The sequence below is a fragment of the Elephas maximus genome, chromosome 24 (assembly GCF_024166365.1).
Source record: "Elephas maximus indicus isolate mEleMax1 chromosome 24, mEleMax1 primary haplotype, whole genome shotgun sequence".
Lineage (NCBI taxonomy): Eukaryota > Metazoa > Chordata > Mammalia > Proboscidea > Elephantidae > Elephas > Elephas maximus.
This window is the reverse complement of record NC_064842.1, coordinates 30,238,498-30,258,283: the sequence shown is the minus strand read 5'-3', so window position 1 is coordinate 30,258,283 and position 19,786 is coordinate 30,238,498. Positions and strand designations below refer to the sequence as shown.

At 48.5% G+C, this 19,786-nt stretch overlaps 1 protein-coding gene across 2 annotated transcripts in view; it reads left to right on the top strand.

The window, feature by feature from the left end:
* Positions 1–19,786, top strand: part of SLC35F3 (solute carrier family 35 member F3) — a 460,159-nt gene that overhangs the window by 325,271 nt on the left and 115,102 nt on the right. The window contains exon 1 of one of the 2 annotated variants that reach the window (XM_049868515.1): positions 9,253–9,388. The exons of the other annotated variant lie outside the window; for it this stretch is intronic. Within the exon in view, the coding sequence (XP_049724472.1) occupies positions 9,313–9,388 (76 nt within the window). The 5' untranslated portion in view covers positions 9,253–9,312. Of the gene's footprint in view, positions 1–9,252; positions 9,389–19,786 lie in introns of those variants that run through there. 2 annotated transcript variants of the gene reach the window in all.

The window sequence follows — 19,786 nt, the reverse complement described above, 5'->3', positions numbered from 1 at the left end:
CTAGGAACAGAACAGTGCTCAATATGCCAAATGAATGCTGAATGAATCAGCAGAGAATCGCTAGAGAGAAAATGCTAGACAATCGCCAGCACAGAGAACACTAGAGTCCCTCTGACTCCCTCCTACTCCAAGAATCTGGACTTGCTGGTCTTCTCCAGGGCCCCACCTTTCTCTGAAGCCAACCTGAAAAGGCAGAAAACGGCTCACAGCCTGGGGCAGGGCCTGAGGGCTTCTGGTGAAAGCGACTTTGCAAAGAGTCAACCCCACTGCCCTGAGCAAGCTGATGTGTTCTTCAGGGTTGGGGTCTGAGTGCACAGGAAAATTCCTCAAACGTAACAAAAAAAAGCCCTCACCAAGACTTCAGGAAGTATAGCAAGGAGAAGGATTTTAAGTACTGAATTCCAGGGGGTTTACGCCTTCCTGAGCCAGTCAGCCTAGGACACACCCCAGGAGGCTCGGCTTGGTGAGGAGGACCACAGGTCAGAGTTGAGGGTGAGCAGTGCCAGGTGAAGAAAGGCTCTCCTGTGTGGTGGGAAAGGCATCGCTGATGGTGAGGGCACTGTGTGGATGAGAAGACAAGTCAGCAGAAGTGGGACAGGGCAACGTGGGGCCAGGGAGGTGTGTCAGGTAGTTCTAAGGCCCCTTTCTGTGTGACACACACAGACCCCTGCACCACCCTGTAAGGAAACATCACAAAGGTCACCATGATTCTTTAGCACTTCTAGAACCAGAGCTGTATGGACACATGGAGGGTCAGAGCTGGACGAGGCATTACAAGGGCCCAGCTATTTCTTAGATACATTGGCCTAAGCAGGAAATCCCAGCACCCATCTGTCAGTTTGTCATACTGTGGTGACTTGTACCATGCTGAAAGCTATGCCATCAGTATTTCAAATATCAGCAGGATCACCCATGGTAGACAGGTTTCAGCAGAGCTTCCAGACTGAGGCAGGCTAGGATGAAAGACCTGGCAATCTACTTCCAAAAATTAGCAATGAAAACCTTATGGATCACGACAGAGCATTGCCTGACTCTCTTGTTCTGGAACTTTTCATCTGGAAAGATCAGTCTCTGGAGGAGGACATCATGTTTGGTGAAGTAGAGGGCCAGCGAGGGAGACCCTCAGTGAGATGGATTGACACAGTGGTCTCAGTGATAGACTCGAACATGCCAGTGATTGTGAGGATGACAGGGCTGGGCAGTATTCCATTCTGTTGTACATAAGGTCGCCATGAGTCAGAGTTGACCCCATAACTAATAAAAACAAATGAGGTGGGAGGAGGGAGAGGTGCTCAGGCAGAGAAAGAAGCTGGCTGGGGTCAGGAACTACAGAAAGAGCAGGCTGCCTAAAGATGGCCCACACAAAAGGTGTTTGTGATGCATGGGGCTCCTTGACAAATGGACAGGACTCCCTGATTGCTGAAGGGGTTGTCTCTGGGGCTGGTTTAGGAAGTTGACCCTAAAACAGTACCTGCTTCAGAAGACCTGCTTCATCAGCTCCTCTGGATTCAGCCCTTTGTCCCCCTAAACCACTGGCAGTTCCCTACTTCTTTCTGCCTTGGTGACTTCTCATTCACTCAATAATCATTACTGAGACCCTATCCGTGGACGGTGGGCAGTGGTTGTTCCATGGCAGAATGCTTACCGTCCGTGCAGGAGACCTGGTTCAATTCCCAGCTAATGTACCTCATGTGCAGCCACCGTCCACCTGTCAGGAGATGCTTCTGTGTTGCCATGATGCTAAGCATGTTTCAACGGAGCTTCCAGACTAAGACAGACTAGACAGAAAGGCCTGGTGATCTACTTACGAAAACCATCCAGTGAAAACCCCATGGATCACAACAGTCTCATCTGCAACTGATCCTGTGGATGGTGCAGGACTAGGCAGCATTTTGTTCCATTGTGCATGGGGTCACCATGAGTCGGAGGCCGACTTGATGGCAGCTAACAACAACAAGATCCATGGGCCAGGTCCTGCCTCACAGAGTTCACAGCCCCGCAGGAAGATAAAGCAAGTTTATGGACGACTATGCACAGCGGAAAGTGAGCATTGCCTTCAGAGTGCTGCAGGGAAATCGGGGCCCAGAGGAGGTGCTGATCACGGGGGTCAGGACTTGCTGACACTCTGTCTGCCCAACCCCAAGCCTCTGCTGTCCTCATTGAATATGGTCCTGGCCTAGCTCAGCCAGTCTGACCGCTCCTGTGCGCAGGACCACAAAGGAAGGGAGGAGGACCCTCCCCAAACCCACACACCTTGCTTCTATTCAAGCTCATGTGGTGGCCAATCCCCTTGACTTACCCTTGGAATCAAAAGCCAGCCAAGACAGTCTGCTCCCTGTGTGAGAGGGATGTGATTTAGGTCAGTATTCTAGTTCCCACTCCACAGAAGAGGAAGAGTGGAGGAATCTGACTCGGGGCCAGCTGTGGTCGATGAATCATCCGGAACACAAACAGGCAGCTATTTCTGAACTAAATGGCATCTGATCTCTCTCCTCACCTTGAGACCAGTGCCCTGGTCTTCAAGTCACTTCCACTGACATCAGGCTAGGGGAGAGAGGCAGAGAGACCTAAGCAGAAGAGGTCAGACCACATATTTCTACTCCTGGTACCACGTAGGCAGAAACGGACAAAGAAGGGTGAAATTGGCAAATCTAGAAAAGTCTTCTAAAATTCAGGGTTCTGTGAATATACTCATTCATTCATTCATTTGTTCCTGTTTTGAGTACTTAGTATATAAGGCATATACTGTGTTACAAAAAAAACGTTGCCATCAAGTTGATTCTGACTCACAGTGACCCTATAGGACAGGGTACAACTGCCTCATAGGGTTTCCAAGGCTGTAATCTTTACAGAGGCAGGCTGCCACATCTTTCTCTGATGGGTTCAAACTGCCAACCATTCCACCAGGGTTAACCACTGTGCTACCAGGGTTCCATGTACTGTGTTAAACCAAAAAAACCAAACCCCTTGCCATCAAGTCAATTCCGACTCATAGCGACCCTATAGGACAGAGTAAAACTGCCCCAGAGGGTTTCCGAGGAGCAGCTGGTGGATTTGAACTGTTGACCTTTTGATTAGCAGCCAAGCTCTTAACCACTGTATCACCGGGGCTCCAATAGACTGTGTTAGGGACCAGATATACAACAAATAAGAGATGGCCCCTCCCTATTAAGGAACCTAGTAGGAGAGACTGAAAATAATGGCTAATATCTATTGAATGCTTACTATTTGCCAGGTACTATTGCAAGCACTTTGCATATACTCACTCCTTTAATCTTCACAACACTGTAAGGTAGGTACAGTTGTCATCCCCATTTTAAAGATAAGGAATCTGAGCACGGAGAGAAACTTGCCCAAATGAAACAGCTTGTAAGTAGTCCCCCTTCCCAGACGGATTCATACTACTGGGAGGATCTTGTGGAAGCCGGCATGTCCATTTTCCAACGGTGGGAGAGGAATTATAGTTTCTTAACTACTTGCTGTTACCAGACATTGTGCTAGTCACTCTACACCTGTTATCATTCTTGGCCACTTAGATAGGTCTCTCAAAAGTCCTGGGAAAGGTAGTCCCCAGCCTCCCCCAGGTGTCCATCCCAGAAGCCCCCATTCCAGCTATGCTGCCTTTGTAGGTCAGTGCCCCCTGCTCAGCCCCAACCATGCAGTGGCTCAGTTGTCCACAGGGCTACTCTCCTGGCGTCTGTCACCAAGCACAGAATGGGCCCCTCACTCAGGGTTTACAAAGGAAGCAACCTGGGCACCTTAGGATCTTTCCAAAGCAAAGTGTGGCACCTGCTGCTCGCCACTGTGCTTTGACTTGTGTTCGTTATTATCTGTGGCTCTGGGCCCTGGCGTGACCATAGGTCCAGCAGTTGTCTGGTGAACATGGAGTAGTCACAGTGGTGTCTGGAGGAGCAGAGGGATGTGTCTGGAATCCCACTAGTGATATCCCATCATCCCACCTCTTGATGTCCTGCCCCAACCTGGAGTTAATCACCTTGATGTTGCTCCTTAAAGAAAGAGGAAAAATCCAGGTGGGACCCTAATGAGTCTGAGTTTGTCCTGGTGATGCATATGGCTGCCTGGTGAAGGAAGAGAAGGGGCATATGAAGATGAGGGAAGGCCATCACGTGTCTGTGCCTCTTTTAATGGTTCTTATTTCCCTGTACCTGCAAGTGGAGTTATTGAAAGTGTATCAATTGTCGCTACCAGGTGTGGGGAGTAAGCTGCACAGTGCATGCGGCCAGTTTCTTTGCAATGATTAGACTCACTCTCTTTCCTGCTGGAAATATTAATGCTTGCCCCACTCTGAAAGCTTATGAATGCTGAAGACTGATTTGGGTAAAACAAGAATGGGTTACTCAATAAGCAAGGTATGCACGGGCTTACTTGTGCTTACTTACTGACCTGTAGTACACAATTTCACCCGTTTTTCACCACATCTCATGTTGTACACAGGGCAACTCATTACATGTGTAATCGTGCACTACAAATTAGGAAGTAAGCACAAGTAAGCTCCTGGGTACCTCGCTTACTGTAAACCTGTGCATCCTTGTTTATTGGTTAATCTACTGCTGGGGTAAAACTCCGCATCTGGTTCCTGAAACTACTCTAAATGATTATTTTAAAACACTGGTAGCCACGAAATGATCTGCTAGTCTTACTGCTTAATATGCTGAAGGACTGGGAAACAGTAGTGATATTTCAGAGTGAGTTAATTGACATGGGTCTGCTTTTTGATTATTAAAAAACTTATTTCGTTTGTTAAATTTTTGGTTATACACTTGAAACAGACTAAGTACAGGTCATCACTTGACTTACCAAGAATGTAATTTTTATCATTTCTTTACAAACCAATAGGTCATGGATCATAACAAAGTCAGTTTAGTTGCTCACAATCAGCATTTTTTGGGGGGGGTAATAAAATGATAGACTAGAATGGGATGGGGTAGAACAGAGTGTTCCCACATGGTAAGAGTGAGTAATAGTTCATTAACTTTTTCAATCACTTATATGCTTTTAGGAAACCCCAGTGGTGTAGTGGTTAAGAGTTTGGCTGCCTACCCAAAGGTCCGCAGTTCGAATCCGCTAGGCACTCCTTGGAAACCCTATGGGGCAGTTCTACTAATTGTCCTTAAATATCTCCTCCTTTTCCTAACCATAACAGTGAAAAAACAAACAAATGGAGACAGTATGATTAATGAAAAAGAATAGGCTTCTATTAGAACAGACACCATCTCAGTAAAAAAACCCATTGCCGACAAGTCAATTCCAACTCATAGCGACCCTATAGGACAGAATAGAACTGCATAGGGTTTCTAAGGCTTCGTGGAAGCAGATTGCCACATCTTTCTTCTATGGGTTTGAACTGCTGACCTTTTGGTTAGCAGCCCGTCCCTTAACCACTGCACAACCAGAGCTCCACCAGAACAAGTAGTAAGTACTACAGGATTATGATGATAACAACAATTTGTTGCCACTCCTATTGGCATTGCTTCTGTGCACCTGCTACTATGTTAATGAGGGAAGAGCAACTCAGAAAAGGAGGGTGAGAACAGTCGCACAACTGCAAGAATGTAATCAGTGTCACAAAACTGTACACGTACATACTGTTGAATTGGCATATGTTTTGCTGTGTATATTCTCAACAACAACAAAATAAATAAAATTTAGATAAAAAAAAAAAAACCCTGTGGAGCAGTTCTACTCTGCACACATGGGGTCCCCATGAGTCGGAATTGGCCGAATGGCAACTGGTTTGGATTTTTTGATGGGTACATACATTGCCATAGATAGAAAGTAGATATTTAAAACACAAATAGGCAGAAATTCATCGAGCAGTTCTTGTTGTAACATGCCCAGTAGAATGAGTGTATAACACGGCCACATTTACGGGGCAGTGGGAAACCCAGACAGGTTCAAACCCAAATCCGCCAGGAGTGTACAGAAGCCAGAGCGTGAGGAAATCTGTCACACCACGTTTAACTCAAAGGATGCAATTATAGATTACCTGCCATTTATCTCCTACCTGACTTGGAATGTTGCCGTTGTTGTTATTGGATGCCATCAAGTCATTCCAACTCACAGCAACCCTGCGTACAACAGAACAAAACACTGCCAGGTCCTGTACCATCCTCGTAATCATTGTTATGCTTGAGCCCATTGTTGCAGCCACTGTGTCAGTCCATCTCATTGATGGTCTTCCTTTCCTTTGATGACTCTCTACTTTACCAGGCTTGATATCCTTCTCCAGGGACTGGTACCTCCTGATAACATGTCCAGACTACTTGGGACAAAGTCTCCCCATCCTTGCTTCTAAGGAGCATTCTGGCTGTACTTCTTCAAGACAGTTCATTCGTTCTGGCAGTCCATGATATATTCAGTGTTCTTCATCAACACCATAATTCGAAGGCATCAATTCTTCTTCGGTCTTCCTTATTCATTGTCCAGCTTTCACGCGCACATAAGGCGATTGAAAGTACCGTGAAATGGTTATGTGGAATTTTTGCATTTTACATTTACAAAATGTAGGAGAACAGCACAGTGATTATAAGCATGGACTTTTGAATTGTTCAGAGTTAGATTCAAATCCTGAATGTGCCCTGCCCTGCCAGTGACTCACTTTTTGACGTTGGCCATTTTATTTAACCTCTCAAAGGTTTCCCCATCTATAAAATGGGATAACAATGACCTTACACAGTTTTTGTGAGTAGAAAATGAAATAATTTGTGTAAAAGACTTAACGCAGTCCCTTATACATAGTAAGTGCTCAAAGTGGCTACTGTTATTTTATTATGAATTTTGTTCTAGTTATTAGATGTATAATATTTGTTGATGAACTTGATGAAGCAGTACATGGAAATATTATATTGTGATAAAATGTTCTCTTTAATATACAATATGTGCTCTTTTCATGTTAGTTTTACTTGTGTTTAATTTTTCCAAAGAAGGGGGTGGCTTAGTGGCTTATTCTAGGGTCATTCCCAGGGCCTTGAGACAAGTTCCTTGTGGAGGTGTATTGTGGGGAGGCTACCACTAGAGGGCTCTGCAGGGACCTCATAAACCTAGGCTTAAGGATGTAGTGATGGGAAGCCACCCTGACTAAACCCGGCCTTAGGAGGAAACCCAGGGACTGTTCTGTTCATCATGGCTGCTCACGATAGCAAGTAACATCAAGAACATACAAGGGCAACTTCTAGAAGCCATGTCTGCCAGAGACCTGGGGGTGTACAGGTGGATGTCACCTGAAACAGCTTGTATATGCCAAGCTCACCAACTGCCATCAAGTCAACACCCGCTCTTGGCGACCCCAGTGCGTCAGCGTAGAACTGCTCCGTAAGGTTGTCAATGACTGATTTTTCAGAAGCTGATCACCAGGACTTTCTTCCAAGGCTCCTCTTGGTAGACTTAAACCACCAGCCTTTTGGTTAGCAGCTGATTGCTAAATGTTTGCATACCCAGAAACTCCCAAGGTGCCCAAATAGGGAAGCCCTATTGCTCTAAAGTCACTCTCCACCTCTACCACTCCGCTGAGTTACCCTTAGGGGAGATGAGAACGGCACCATACTGTAGAGTTACAATGTTGAGGCAGGAATCAAGATAGAGTTGCCAGGTCTGAAACTCTGGGTAAAGCCTTAACAACAACAACAAAACCCATCTTGACTCGCCATTGTACCTTCAGATTCCCTGCGGAGCTTAGAACCAAACTAATAGTTGGACCTTTGTGAGTGACGTGCCCACTGACCTTGGGTCTCTGGGGTCACACAAGACCTTGCATTCTGCTGGCCTGCAGGGATGGGGTAGGGTGTACTCTGTGATGCACTATAATGGGGTAGATGCCCCTCAGGACTCCGTGGTCACTCAGTGATTGTACCCACCAGTGAGGCAGTAAGAATGTCATTGCTTTTCAAAAAAGCATCATTGGCCAGAAGCTTGTGGCCCAGGATGAGAAGGAGCAGCAAGGCAGTGCCTGCAGAGGCGAATGCTAGACCTGCCGCTGCAGCAAGAAACTGGGGCCTGTGCAGGAATGGAGCGTTCTCCACATTGGGGGGAGTTTGGCCTGTGGACAGGGGCAGTGGGGCAAGAGCAGAAATCCCCTCAAATTTTGTTTTCCTGTGGCTGCTTTGCTTCTGTGGACTTTGCATTCTTTTTCTTCTCTTTTCTTCCCCCAAAAGAGACGTCCACAGAGCCAGATGAAATAACATCCTCTAGTTTTTTTTTTTAGACAATGACGACAAGTAGCCCTGGTGGCACAGTGGTTAAAACACTCAGCTGCTAACTGAAAGGTGGGCAGTTTGAACCCACCAGCCACTCTGCTGAAGAAAGATGTGGCAGCCTGCTTCCATTAAGGTTTACAGCCTTGGAAACCCTATGGGACAGTTCTACTCTGTGCTACAGGGTTGCTATGAGTCACAGTCCACTCGATGACAGTGGGTTTGGTTTGGTTTTTGTTAGAGTTTCTGGGGATGGAAAGTGGGGAGGAAAGGAGATACTGACTAATGCCCTGAAGCTGGCAAGAATTAAAGGAGTTTCTTAATTAAAAACCCATCGTCTGCTAACCAAAATTCAGCAGTTCAAATCCACTAGCCGCTCCTTGGAAACCCTGTGGAACAGCTCTACTCTGGGCTACAGGGTCACTGTGAGTCGGAATCCACTCCAAGGCAGTGGGTTTGGATTGGTTAGTCGCTGAAGAAGTGTATGCCAGCAGTGGGGAGCTTTGGTTTTTCCTGATTCTCCCTGTAAGGCAACAATTTAGGACTTTGCTTAAGGAGGAGTAAACTTTTAATCCAAAGACACACATCCTCCCCTTTTGAACTTGTGGAAAACTAAACCTCCAATTCTCAGGGTCTGATCTTAGGAAGGAACCGGTCAGGGGGGCAGTGAAGCGGCTCTGCCGTCCTGGCCGAGGCTGGGGTCCCAGCCAGTGCTCTGAGCTACCCTGAGCTGTGGTGGCTCTACTTCCCAGGGCGGGGGGTGGAGCAGGTGAGACCGGGTGGGAGCGGGAGCGGATTTGCATGTGACGTTGTAGTTTGCAGCAACCTCAAAGTCGGAGGCAGAGTGCGTGTGTCTGGAGTGTGGCTGCGCGGTGGCGGGGCTGGGTGAGGGGGGCCGCCGCTGCAGGGAGGAGCCGGCCCGCGAAGGCAGCGGGCGGCCGGGGCAGAGCCGGCCCGGCGGGGCGAGGGCCGAGCGCGCGCGCACCTTTCCAGCGAAGGAGCGCCCGCCGCCCTGGCTGAGAACCCGCAAGCAGGACTAAGCTCGGCCGGCCCCAGGATGTAGGCGATCGCCGGAGCATCTGCTGCGGGCGGAAGGCTCACCATGAAGAAGCACTCGGCCAGGGTAGCCCCGCTCAGCGCTTGCAATAGTCCGGTCCTTACCCTGACCAAAGTGGAAGGTAACGCGCCTTGCTTGGCCTGGGGACTCGGGGGACCTGGGAGCGTGCGGACGGTCCCTACATCCCAAGGCGCGATGCCGCCCCTCTGAACGCAGAGCCCGGGTCTCCGCTGGCAGCCGGGGCTGCCTGGCTGAGGCCAGGGATGCTGGGACCCATTTTGCGCCCCCAAGAAAGCTTCCTGCAGTGCAACGCCCGGCGCGGCCTGCGTGGGCTGGGGAACTTGGCAGCGCCGGGGCTGCCGGCGCCCCCGAGACATGGGTGCGCTGCTGCGGGGCCTGGGAGGCTGCCCAGGGTGCCGGGGGAACGCAGCAGCTCTACCGTTTTCCCTTCTGGGGGGCAGCCCAACCCAATCACCCAGGACCCTCCGCTCTCTGTCCTGAGGCACTTGCCAGCTGGGTATGAGGGAACCCTCCGAAACTGACCAGTGCCCCCCCCCGCCCCCAACACACTTAAATTGCCTGGGTTTGGGAGCATACACCCCTCCCTTCCCCCAGGCAGACCAGAGTGGGTGCTCAGGTTGGTGGAGACAGGAGAGAGCTGGGCAGTCTAAGGGAGACCGCTGCCTTGCCCACTCGGAAGCCTTCCCCAGCTCACAGGGAGAAATGACTGATGGCTCTGTGGGAACGGACAGGCAGGCACTGGTTCAGCATCTCCTCACGCTGGCTTCTCCTGTGCCTCTTCCTAGGAGACCGGAGAGGTGAGCTCCTTTTCCCAACAGCCAGCACCAGCCTGTAGTCACGTCCCTTCCCAGGCCCTTGAGAGGGAGCAGGAGCAGCTGTGAGAGGGCCCCAGAGTGTGTCCTTCCCTCCAGATCACCCCTCCTGGATGAAACCACCCCACCCAGGGGAGTGGAGGAAGGGCCAAAATGATAGAGAGCCAGGACTTCCCTGGTGGGTGAGAGGTTGCCCAACTCAGACTCAGCTTTCCCAACTCAGACTCCTGGAGTGAAGGGGACGCCGCTTTAGAATTGAGGGGACAGGGAGGGAGATTAGGGGTCAGAGAGAGACCAGTCTCATCCTAACCACCTCCTCCCAGGAGGCAGAGATGGAATGACTGTCCTTCCAGCTGGCCCACTGGCCACGTGAGAATTGGAGAGAGGCAGATGTGAGGGGGAGAAGGCAGACCCACCTCAGACCCAAGAACCGCCATCCAGGCCCTGAGCTCCCTGGTTGCAAGCAGTGTGTGAGAGTGGCCTCGGCCTCTCAGAGAGGCTGGGCCTCTGCTGTCCACCTGGGACCTCTACACGATGACACCTGAGGACCCTGTATCCCACCTGTGAATTCCTGTTTGTTTCAATATGTCTAAGAACCAGTGAGAGCAAGACAGAGGCTAGCAAAGCAGTTGTGTGCTTTCAGCATAGGCCTTGCGCAAAAGCCTGCTGATAGCCATCCTGGAATTACCATCCCCATCCTGGGGGAACCCTGGTGGTGTAGTGGTTAAGTACTATGGCTGCCTGCTAACCAGAAGGTCAGCAATTCGAATCCACCAGGCGCTCCTTGGAAACTCTATGGGGCAGTTCTTCTCTGTTCTATACGGTCACTATGAGTCAGAATCGACTCGACGGCAACGGGTTTGGGTTTTTTGGTTTTGGGGACTGTGAGGCCCGGAGAGACAGAGACTTGCCTAAGACCTCACAGTTCTCAGGTGGTGAAGCAGGAATGGACTCCTGCTCTGATTCAGACCCAGGGATTTTTTCTGAAGATCATTTTGCTCTGAACGACAGCCACCTGTTTCTCATGAGTTTCTGTCCTCAGGAGGTGGATGTGGCTGTCTCCTCCCCGCCCCCACACAAATCAGTAATGACTTGATAGCAGTCATCTACACCTGACCTTAGTGCATGTGCTACCTCTCCCAGGGGTGTTTGCATTTTCAAGTCTTCTTCCAGACAGTGGACAGAAGACTTTGGCCAGACGTATGTGCAAGCTGAGGGTGAGGGGCTGGGTAGGTATATCCCTGAGGTGAGCTGGAAGTGTCTGCTCACTTGTGGAAACCTCATGGGAAGTCACCCTAACCCTACCTTTTAAGGAAGGCGCATTGGATCTGCTCTCCAGCATCAGAGTCTCTCCTTCAGGCAGCCGCATCCCACCTTGGGTCCTGGCAAGACAAGGTTGGAGCCAAGTGGGGCTGGACAAGAAGAGTAAGGATACCTGTGCTGGACACTGTGACTTCAGAAGTGCCTTGGGAGACAGTGAGTGAAGTGCCAGGCACAGAAACTCCCCTCTGGCCAAGCTTGGAGTTGGTGGTCAGGGACTAAAAATGGTGCCCCAGCTCCCTTAAGGTTACTGTCAGGGCAGCTCTGAGTCTCTCATTCACAGTGATAACCTCAGCGCTGCCTTCCCATGGGCTTCACTTTTTAATCAACATTTCCACATCAGTGTCTTTGGGTAATGGAAAGTATATTGTACTCAGGATGAGGATTGAGCTCTGTTACTTATTCAGTGTGACTTGTGTAAATTATACACTCTGAGCCTCAGTTCCCTCATCTGTAAAATGGAAATAATAACCTACCTCAACAGACTGTTGAATAATGCAGTGAGGCACAGGTATGTGACAAGCCCAGCAATTGCCTGACACATAGTAAATGCTTAATAAATGTCAACCAACCCTCTAGCCACGAGCTGTCTTGCTCCTTCAGCAAATTTTCTTGCTGCTCTCATAATATGAATCTGGGGACAGTATCTAAAAGTATCTGTAGAGTTCCAGCAGTACTGGAAAGCCCCCAGTTCCTTCTTTGCATAGGATAAGCCGTTGCTGTTGAGTTGACTCCAACTCATGGTGATCCTGTGTGTATCAGAGTAGAATTGTGCTCTATAGGGCTTTCAGTGGCTGGCTTTTCAGAAGTAGATTGCCAGGCCTTTCTTCTGAGGTACCTCTGGGTGGACTCTAACTTCTAATCTTTCCATAGCAGCCAAGCACATTAACGGTTGGCACCATCCATGGTCTCCTTGCATAGGATTCATATATGTGTATCAGCAACAGTAAGTCTTCAGCTCTGAGCCTGGTAAACCTGCCTTCATATGCCTGTGCTCACATATAAATCTTCCTCTCTGCCTGTTTTTCTTTTCTTTTTCTTTCTTTCTTTCTTTCTTTTTTTTTGATGTGTTTTGTTCAGCTTGGCTTGTGGTCTATTTTCTGAAACTGTTTGCCTTGGAAGTGTTGAATCATTTTGTTTTGCCTTGGGTGTACAGGGTGGTCCCCATACTGTGGTTGTTTTTGTGTGGATGGCAGACGGGCTACAGTGAGGAAACGCAGCCAGCAAAGAATCTTTATGAGCTGGTGGAGGGTGTCTTCTAAAGTGAAGCAAGGCAGCCCCGGCATACCGTACATATAAAACCAAAATAGAAAATGCAGTGCTTGATTGAGCACAACACAGGAAGATGGACAGGATGACTTCCTTTACTCAACAAATACTCCATCCGGGCCTACTCTGAGTCCTGTGTCGATTTAGGGAGGCCCCGGAAAAGCAAAAATGAACGCTACTAGCTCCATTCTCTGAAGGAAGTTCCAGCCTAGTAGGAAAGAGACACACAAACACAAATTATCGAGTTCCGGTACGGCACTAAGAACAACGTGTTTCAGGGGAGCTGAAGACTGAGCAATTGGAGGAGGCCTTCCTGAGGAGGAGGCTGGGGGATGTGAGGAGATGTGTCAGGCACAGAGCAGAGAGGGCTGTTCCAGGCAGGGAGAAGGGTGTGTGCACAGGCTTGCCCAGGAGGGTGAGGTGAGTACAGCTGGGCCTCAGATAGGGTTGAGACTAGGAGCAGCTGAAGGTGTCTGTCATATCTGGCAGCATGCCATATTTCCATATCCTTTTCCTGGCTTTCTCATCAGAAGCAGACACTAACTATTGATCAGTAACACATCTCTAGCAGAGTAGTATTTCCTAAAACCCATTGCCGTCACGTCGATTCCAACTCATAGCAACCCTATAGGACAGAGTAGAACTGCCCCACAGGGTTTCCAAGGAGTGGCTGGTGGATTCAAACTGCTGACATTTCGGTTAGCAGCTGAATGCTTAACCATTGCACCACCAGGGCTCCAGTATTTCCTAGGGTCATCTACATTCACAACCAGCTAATTCGTGTTCAATAAAATTGCGTTAGTTGGGAATTAGTAGTTGAGAACAGTACAATGAATTCCCCAAGAGGCAGGCAATAAGTCGTGCTGTGGAAAGAGGGAGGCCTTTAGAGTTCAATGGCCTGAGTTTAGTGCCAACATGCACGTTGACCCAAGTGGCTTTGGCTAATGATTGAAGCTCTGCAGAACTCTGTCTTCTCATATGAAAATGGAGGTGACAAAATGCCCTTCTTAAAAATGAGTATAATAGTGTTTGCTGAGGGTCTACCATGTTGCAGGCACTGTGCTGGGGGAAGGCTGTTACGTTATTTCTAATATTCCCAAAGGAAGTGTAGGCATTGGTACCCCAAGTTACAGATGGGAAAACTGAGGCTTAGAGAAGTCACTCAAAACAAGGTCATCCAGTTAGAAAGCAAGTGTGCTAGACTTCAAACACTTAACTGCCTGTTTCCAAAATGTTGCAAGCCCTTTTCACAACTGCATTTCAGTTGAGTAGCAGTGAGAATTAAGAGCTCTGATGGCACAGTGGTTAATCCTTCAGCTGCTAACCAAAAGGTCAGCTGTTCGAACCCATCAGCCACTCCCACGAGAGAAAAATGTGGCAGTTTGCTTTTGTAAAGATTGCAGCCTTGGAAACCCTATGGGGTAGTTCTACTTTGTCCTATAGGGTCGCTATGAGTCAGAATTGACTCAGTGGCAACGGGAATGGGTGGCAGTTCGAACCCATCAGCAGTACTGTGAGACAAAAAAAAAACCTCTCGTAAAGATTACAGCCTAGGAGACCCTATGGGACAGCTCTAGTCTGTCCTAGAGGGTCACTGTGAGTTGAAATCAACTTGACGGCACACAACAACAAAGCACTGAGAGTTACATGAGACTTTGACATTTCAAAAGGGTCCCTGGGTGGCACAAATGGTTTGTGCTTCGCTACTAACTGAAAGATTGGCAGTTTGAACCCACCCAACGTCACCACAGAACAAGGGCCTGAAAATCCGTTTCCATAAAGATGACAGCCAAGAAAACCCTATGGAGCAGTTCTACTCTGTAATACATGGTATTGTCAAGAGTCAGAGTTAACTCGATGGCAACAGGTTTGGCATTTTGTAGGTGCTCAATAAGTGTTAGTTCCCTAAAACTCCTACCACAATATGATTTGGCCTGGACCTCAGCAGGGGCTCGCCAGTGCTATTGGCAATATCCCGTGCCTCTGTTTCAGGGAAGTCAGCTGCCCAAAAAGCAGGTCTGGCTACTTTGTTTCTGTGGTCCTGGGGTCCTCAATTATTATGTATTGGAGACCGAGTGTTGTTGGTCCAATCTGAGAGCAGTAACGAGAACTACACTGCCAAAGAATTCCCAGGCCCCAAAATATTGCACTGGTTGGTTTGCTATAGACCTGAAACTTCAATGACAAAAGTCATTTGAGTATTAATCAAATATGTTGCCTAATATGTGCAACAGATTGAACCCGATGTTATTGGGGTTGCTAAAAAGAGTAAGATAGAATCCTTGACCCAACAGAACTTCCAAACCAGTTAGCTAGGTCAGAAATGCACATAAACAGTGGCCATATGTTGGAATAGATTTTTTTTTTTTAATCCATGAAAGGAGTATAAACTAAGTGCTGCACTTCAGCAGAGAGCCAGCCACTATGGCTGGGACCCAGATGGCTGATATGCAGCGCTCTTGCCACCTCATCTAACAGGCCACTCTTTCCCGTGGAGCCTGGGTGTGGCCTCAATATCTTCCTCTTCGCAAGACTCCAGGGATAACTATACATTCATTGGAACTGACTTTCCTGGGAACACATCAAGGAAGCAGGTGGAGGATGGTGCATCTGCCCTCAGCTATCAGAGGTAGGGGTAAGACCACAGCATTCCTGGTGGAGGAGGCTCCGTGGACAAAGGTACAGAGGTTGGTGAGTGTGGCACTTGATGAAGACCGTGGGCATGGTCTAATGTGGCTGGAGCTCAGGTTTCCTAAAGAAGTAAGGCAGAGGAGGGCAAAGTTGTAAGGCAGACCGAGGCCAGACTCTAAGGCATCCTCAATGCTGGACTTGGAAGAATGGATTGAAATAGGTAGTGGGGTGGGGGGGTGGGGGAGGTGCATAGAAGAATAGAAAAACATCATCCAAGTCTAAGAAAAATAAGGCAGACATGTATTACAGGGATGTTCAAACTGGATCATGACTATTTCATAGTGACAATAATTTTCTTTTTTTTTTAAATAAAGGAATTGGGATAGTATCAAAAATACCAAAGTGTATCACACGTAATAAGGGTCAGTGTTGATCTGTGACACTTTTTTTCTCAGATGTGTGTGTGTGTATATGCATGTGTGTGTGTATGTGCCATATTGAGGGTCACAGTCGAAGCCACTGCAGTAGCCAGGCATGGGACACTGATGAGAAACATGGCAGTTGACATGGCTTCATGTTTGCCATGTGTCTTCTCCTAGACTGTCTCCTCCAGTCTTCACGGCACCCCCACGCAGTGGGTCCTGGCATTATTCTCACTGTGCAGGTGAGAAAGTGGAATACAAGGCAAGTAACTTATTCTATGAGATAACTGCTACGTGGAAGGCTCATATGGTCACCACTTCCCACCTTATAGGCAGGATGAGGACAGGACAGAAGATGAATCAAGAGGTCATAGTGACAGAGTATCAAGTCAGAGAGCCCAAACAATGGGGGACTGAAGATGCCATTCGCAGAAGCAGCAAAGATAGTAGGGAAAATACAAACTGTGAGGGAGAGAGGAGGAAGTCAAGTTTAGACAAGGTGGGTTGGAGGCCAGTGCAGGTGTCTGGCTGGCAAGGAGGTGGGAGAGAGGGGAGGCAAGGGGGGAGAGGATGGCCCCACAGGGATGGTGGTGAGCATATGCTTGAGGATGACCGCATATACTTAGGGACAAGGGAGACAGAAGAGAAATCTAAACGGCTGAGCCACAGAAGGAGAGGAAAGCCTAGATAATACAGCGTCATGGAAACCAAGAAAGAGAGAGCGTGATGTGGTATCAGATGCAACTGAGACCGGGCGAGTTTGTAGAAATAGTGGAAAGTGTTGTTGGGGGCCAGCTTGCCAGGGGTGTGTGTTTGGTGAGGGAGGGGAAATAGCAAGTGCAAGGCATGGTTGAAAGTGTTTGGCAGTGGGCAGGGGGGGTTACTCTATCATAAGGGGGAGGGACATGGGTGTCTTTTAACCCAGAGGGAGGAAGCAGGACAGACCTGGGGCTGCCCCAAGAGAAGGGGGATTGATGCAGTAATGGCCTGGGGAGGAAGAGGGGCTTGAGAGGAAAGCACAGCATGAAAAAGAAGACAGCTTTGAAAGAAAAAAAAAAAAAAAAAGAAGGGGACGAGAAAATGGGCAAAGACACAGAGAAATGTGGAGATGCGGAGGAGGGAGACCAAGAGAGTCCAAAGGAGGAGGTGGGATTGTCTGCTGAAAGCAATGCATGGGGAAGGAAGGCTTGGAGAGGTGGGAAAGGGAAAGAAGAGCTATATTGGGAGAGCCAAGAAGCAATTTAATTCTTAAAAGCCTTTTTGGCGAGTGATACATGCTCACTGTTACGACATTGGGTGACTTGGGAGAGGGGTTAGAGGGAAGAACACTGACGTAGGTGTCAACACACTCAGGTTCACTTCCTCCTCCCCACTCACTAATGAATACATTGGTCATGTCACCTTACCTTTTGAGCCTGGGCTTCTCTTTCTAAACAAAAACAGGGATTGGAATAGATCTTCCATGGGCTCTTTCCGGCAGGAACATTCTATGACTCTATTAAGTAGCTTCCTCATTAGCTGAGATTGGTTTATCTGATTAAAAGCCTTTAGTCATTATTGTCAGACAGCAGAACTTAAAGGACAGTGAGGAGTTTGGCGTGTGCAGGCCCATGTGTGTACGTGCACGTGTAAGCACGTGCACTCCCAGGGGAAGATTTTGCGTTTGAACAGGGGTACAAAGTCCAACGACGTGAGGACAACGCACTCTGTGCATCCGCAGCAGCAGGCAGCCACTGGATGCAGGGCAGGGCCTCTAGACTCTGGCAAGACCTCAAGAAGAACCTATGTAACCTCACAGCTTCCTGGGGCTTGCCCCAGTATTTTCCCATTACAACGTCACCCCCTGAGGATTAGCTTAGCCACAGCACCCTCAGCTGAAGCACAGAGGCACTTACCCGTGGGTAGAAGATCATAGCCTGGGGAGCTGGGGGGAGGAGTAGCAGGCCAACCCCACCTTGGTTCTTAACAGATCAAGTTTAGTCCTGCCTTATTAACACACAGGGATCTAGTGAGAACTGAGGGCGTATTTTAGAAGACAGTGTTTTGTTCATCAAGATAAGTTGTGTAATAAGTTTGCCCTATTCTCTGCCTCATTTTCCTCTGATATTCTGTGCAACTAGAACACTTGCCTCTTCTGATCAGAGGGCCAGAGGTGTCTCCCCACCTGACAGCTGCCTTGATGCTGCTCATGACGAGGCCAGGCCTGGCTGGCCCATACACAGGGTGGTACCCCAGGGCATCCCTTCCTGAGGGCCCCACAGATGGCAGGAGTAGATGCCACTGTGCCTGGCAGGGCACTGGACTTATGCATACTCTCCCCTCCTGTGAAGATGGCTTTCTCAATGAGTTCCCAACAGCCTCAACCGCAGCCACGTAGAAGTCCAAGGACCTGGAGATACTAACCTTTAGAAAAGGACCAACATCAGAAAATGGGAGGGCGTGTGTTTGTCTGTGTTTGTATGCAGGCCATTAAAACCCAAACCCTTCGCCGTCAAGTTGACTCAGACTCATAGTAACCCTATGGGACAGAGCAGAACTGTCCCCATAGCATTTTCAAGGAGCGGCTTGTGGATTTGAACTGCTGACCTTTTGGTTAGGAGCTGAGCACTTAACCACTCTGCCACCAGTGCTTCCTGAAGGTCATTAGCAAAGCCAAAATCTCACTGAATCTGCAAGAGTAGCAGGGACGGATTACTCAATAAGCAAGGTACACATGGGCTTCCTTGTGCTTACTACTAATTCACAGGTGAAATTCTGCACTACAGAAAAACAGGTGAAATTTTGCACTATTAAGCACAAGGAAGCCCATTCATACCTTACTGTGAACCCGTGCATACCTTGCTTACTGTTTAATCCATGCCTGAAGCAGAGTGCCAACTGTGTACATAGAGAAGCGATATGTCTGGGCCAGGGAAAGGGTGGAATCCGGGAGGCTCACAGGCCATGACTAGCAGGGGCAGGAGTATTAGAACTGATCCTCTTAAGCTCAGATGTTTTAGCCCACATATTGAAGCACAGTACTCTGCTCCCCTCCCTCCAGGGAGCAGACGTTGGCTCTTTACCCCAAGGCGAAACAGCTTGATGTGTAGCTTAGCTGCATTCAATTTTGGAGGTATTAGAGCTCTTTAAGGGTATGGAGAGTGGGGTGGTCAATGTCTGTACAGTTGCCTATTTACTGAGTCAGCGGTGATGGCAGAGAAGAGGCGGGACCTGGGCTTCAGGCACCAGGACTCGGGCCAGCACTCATGATGCATCTCCAGTAGGGTAGGACTTCAGGAGGCTCTCAGAGATGCTCCCTCATGTTCCCCCAAAAGCAGCCTTCATTTCCCTCTCAATTCTAAGTCCTCATCAAGGAAATAATTTCCCCATGCAAAATACTAAATTTGTTTTTGAAAGTAACCTTGTAGCTGCCATGTTTTCTCTGAACTCTACATGATGCCTCCAAGGAATCACTTTACAACAAAAGCTTAAGCAATTCACAGGAGGCAAACAAATATGACATAGTATCTAATATTTCTAATCTCGTAACCAAAGACAAGCATTTCATCTTCCAACAGGTTTTCAAAATAAATGCTCTGTCACCTGCAACTTGTCATCCATCTCCTGAACAAAACGATTCCTGGTCCTGCGCCATCCTCATGATTGCTTGCAGAAAAGACCGTTGTGATCCACAGGGCTTTCATCGGCTGATTAACAGAAGTGGCTCACTAGGCCTTTCTTCCTGCTCTGTCTTAGTCTGGAAGCCCCTGTGAAATTTGTTCAGCATCATAGCAACACACAAGTCTCCACTGATGGACAGGTAGTGGTTGTGCTGAGGTGCATTGACTAGGATTCAAGCCCAGTCTTCCATGTGGAAGGTGAGAGAATTCTACCACTGAACCGTTACTGCCTCTAAATAAACATAAAGGCAGACAATTCATCTAAAATTAACTTTCTCAAGGGAAAACAGACAGCTCATGAGACTACTTGCATTGGTCCCAAATGGAGTTCGCAACTAAACTAGACCTCAACTCACCTGTTATTAGCTGGAGTTTCCTTCTGCTA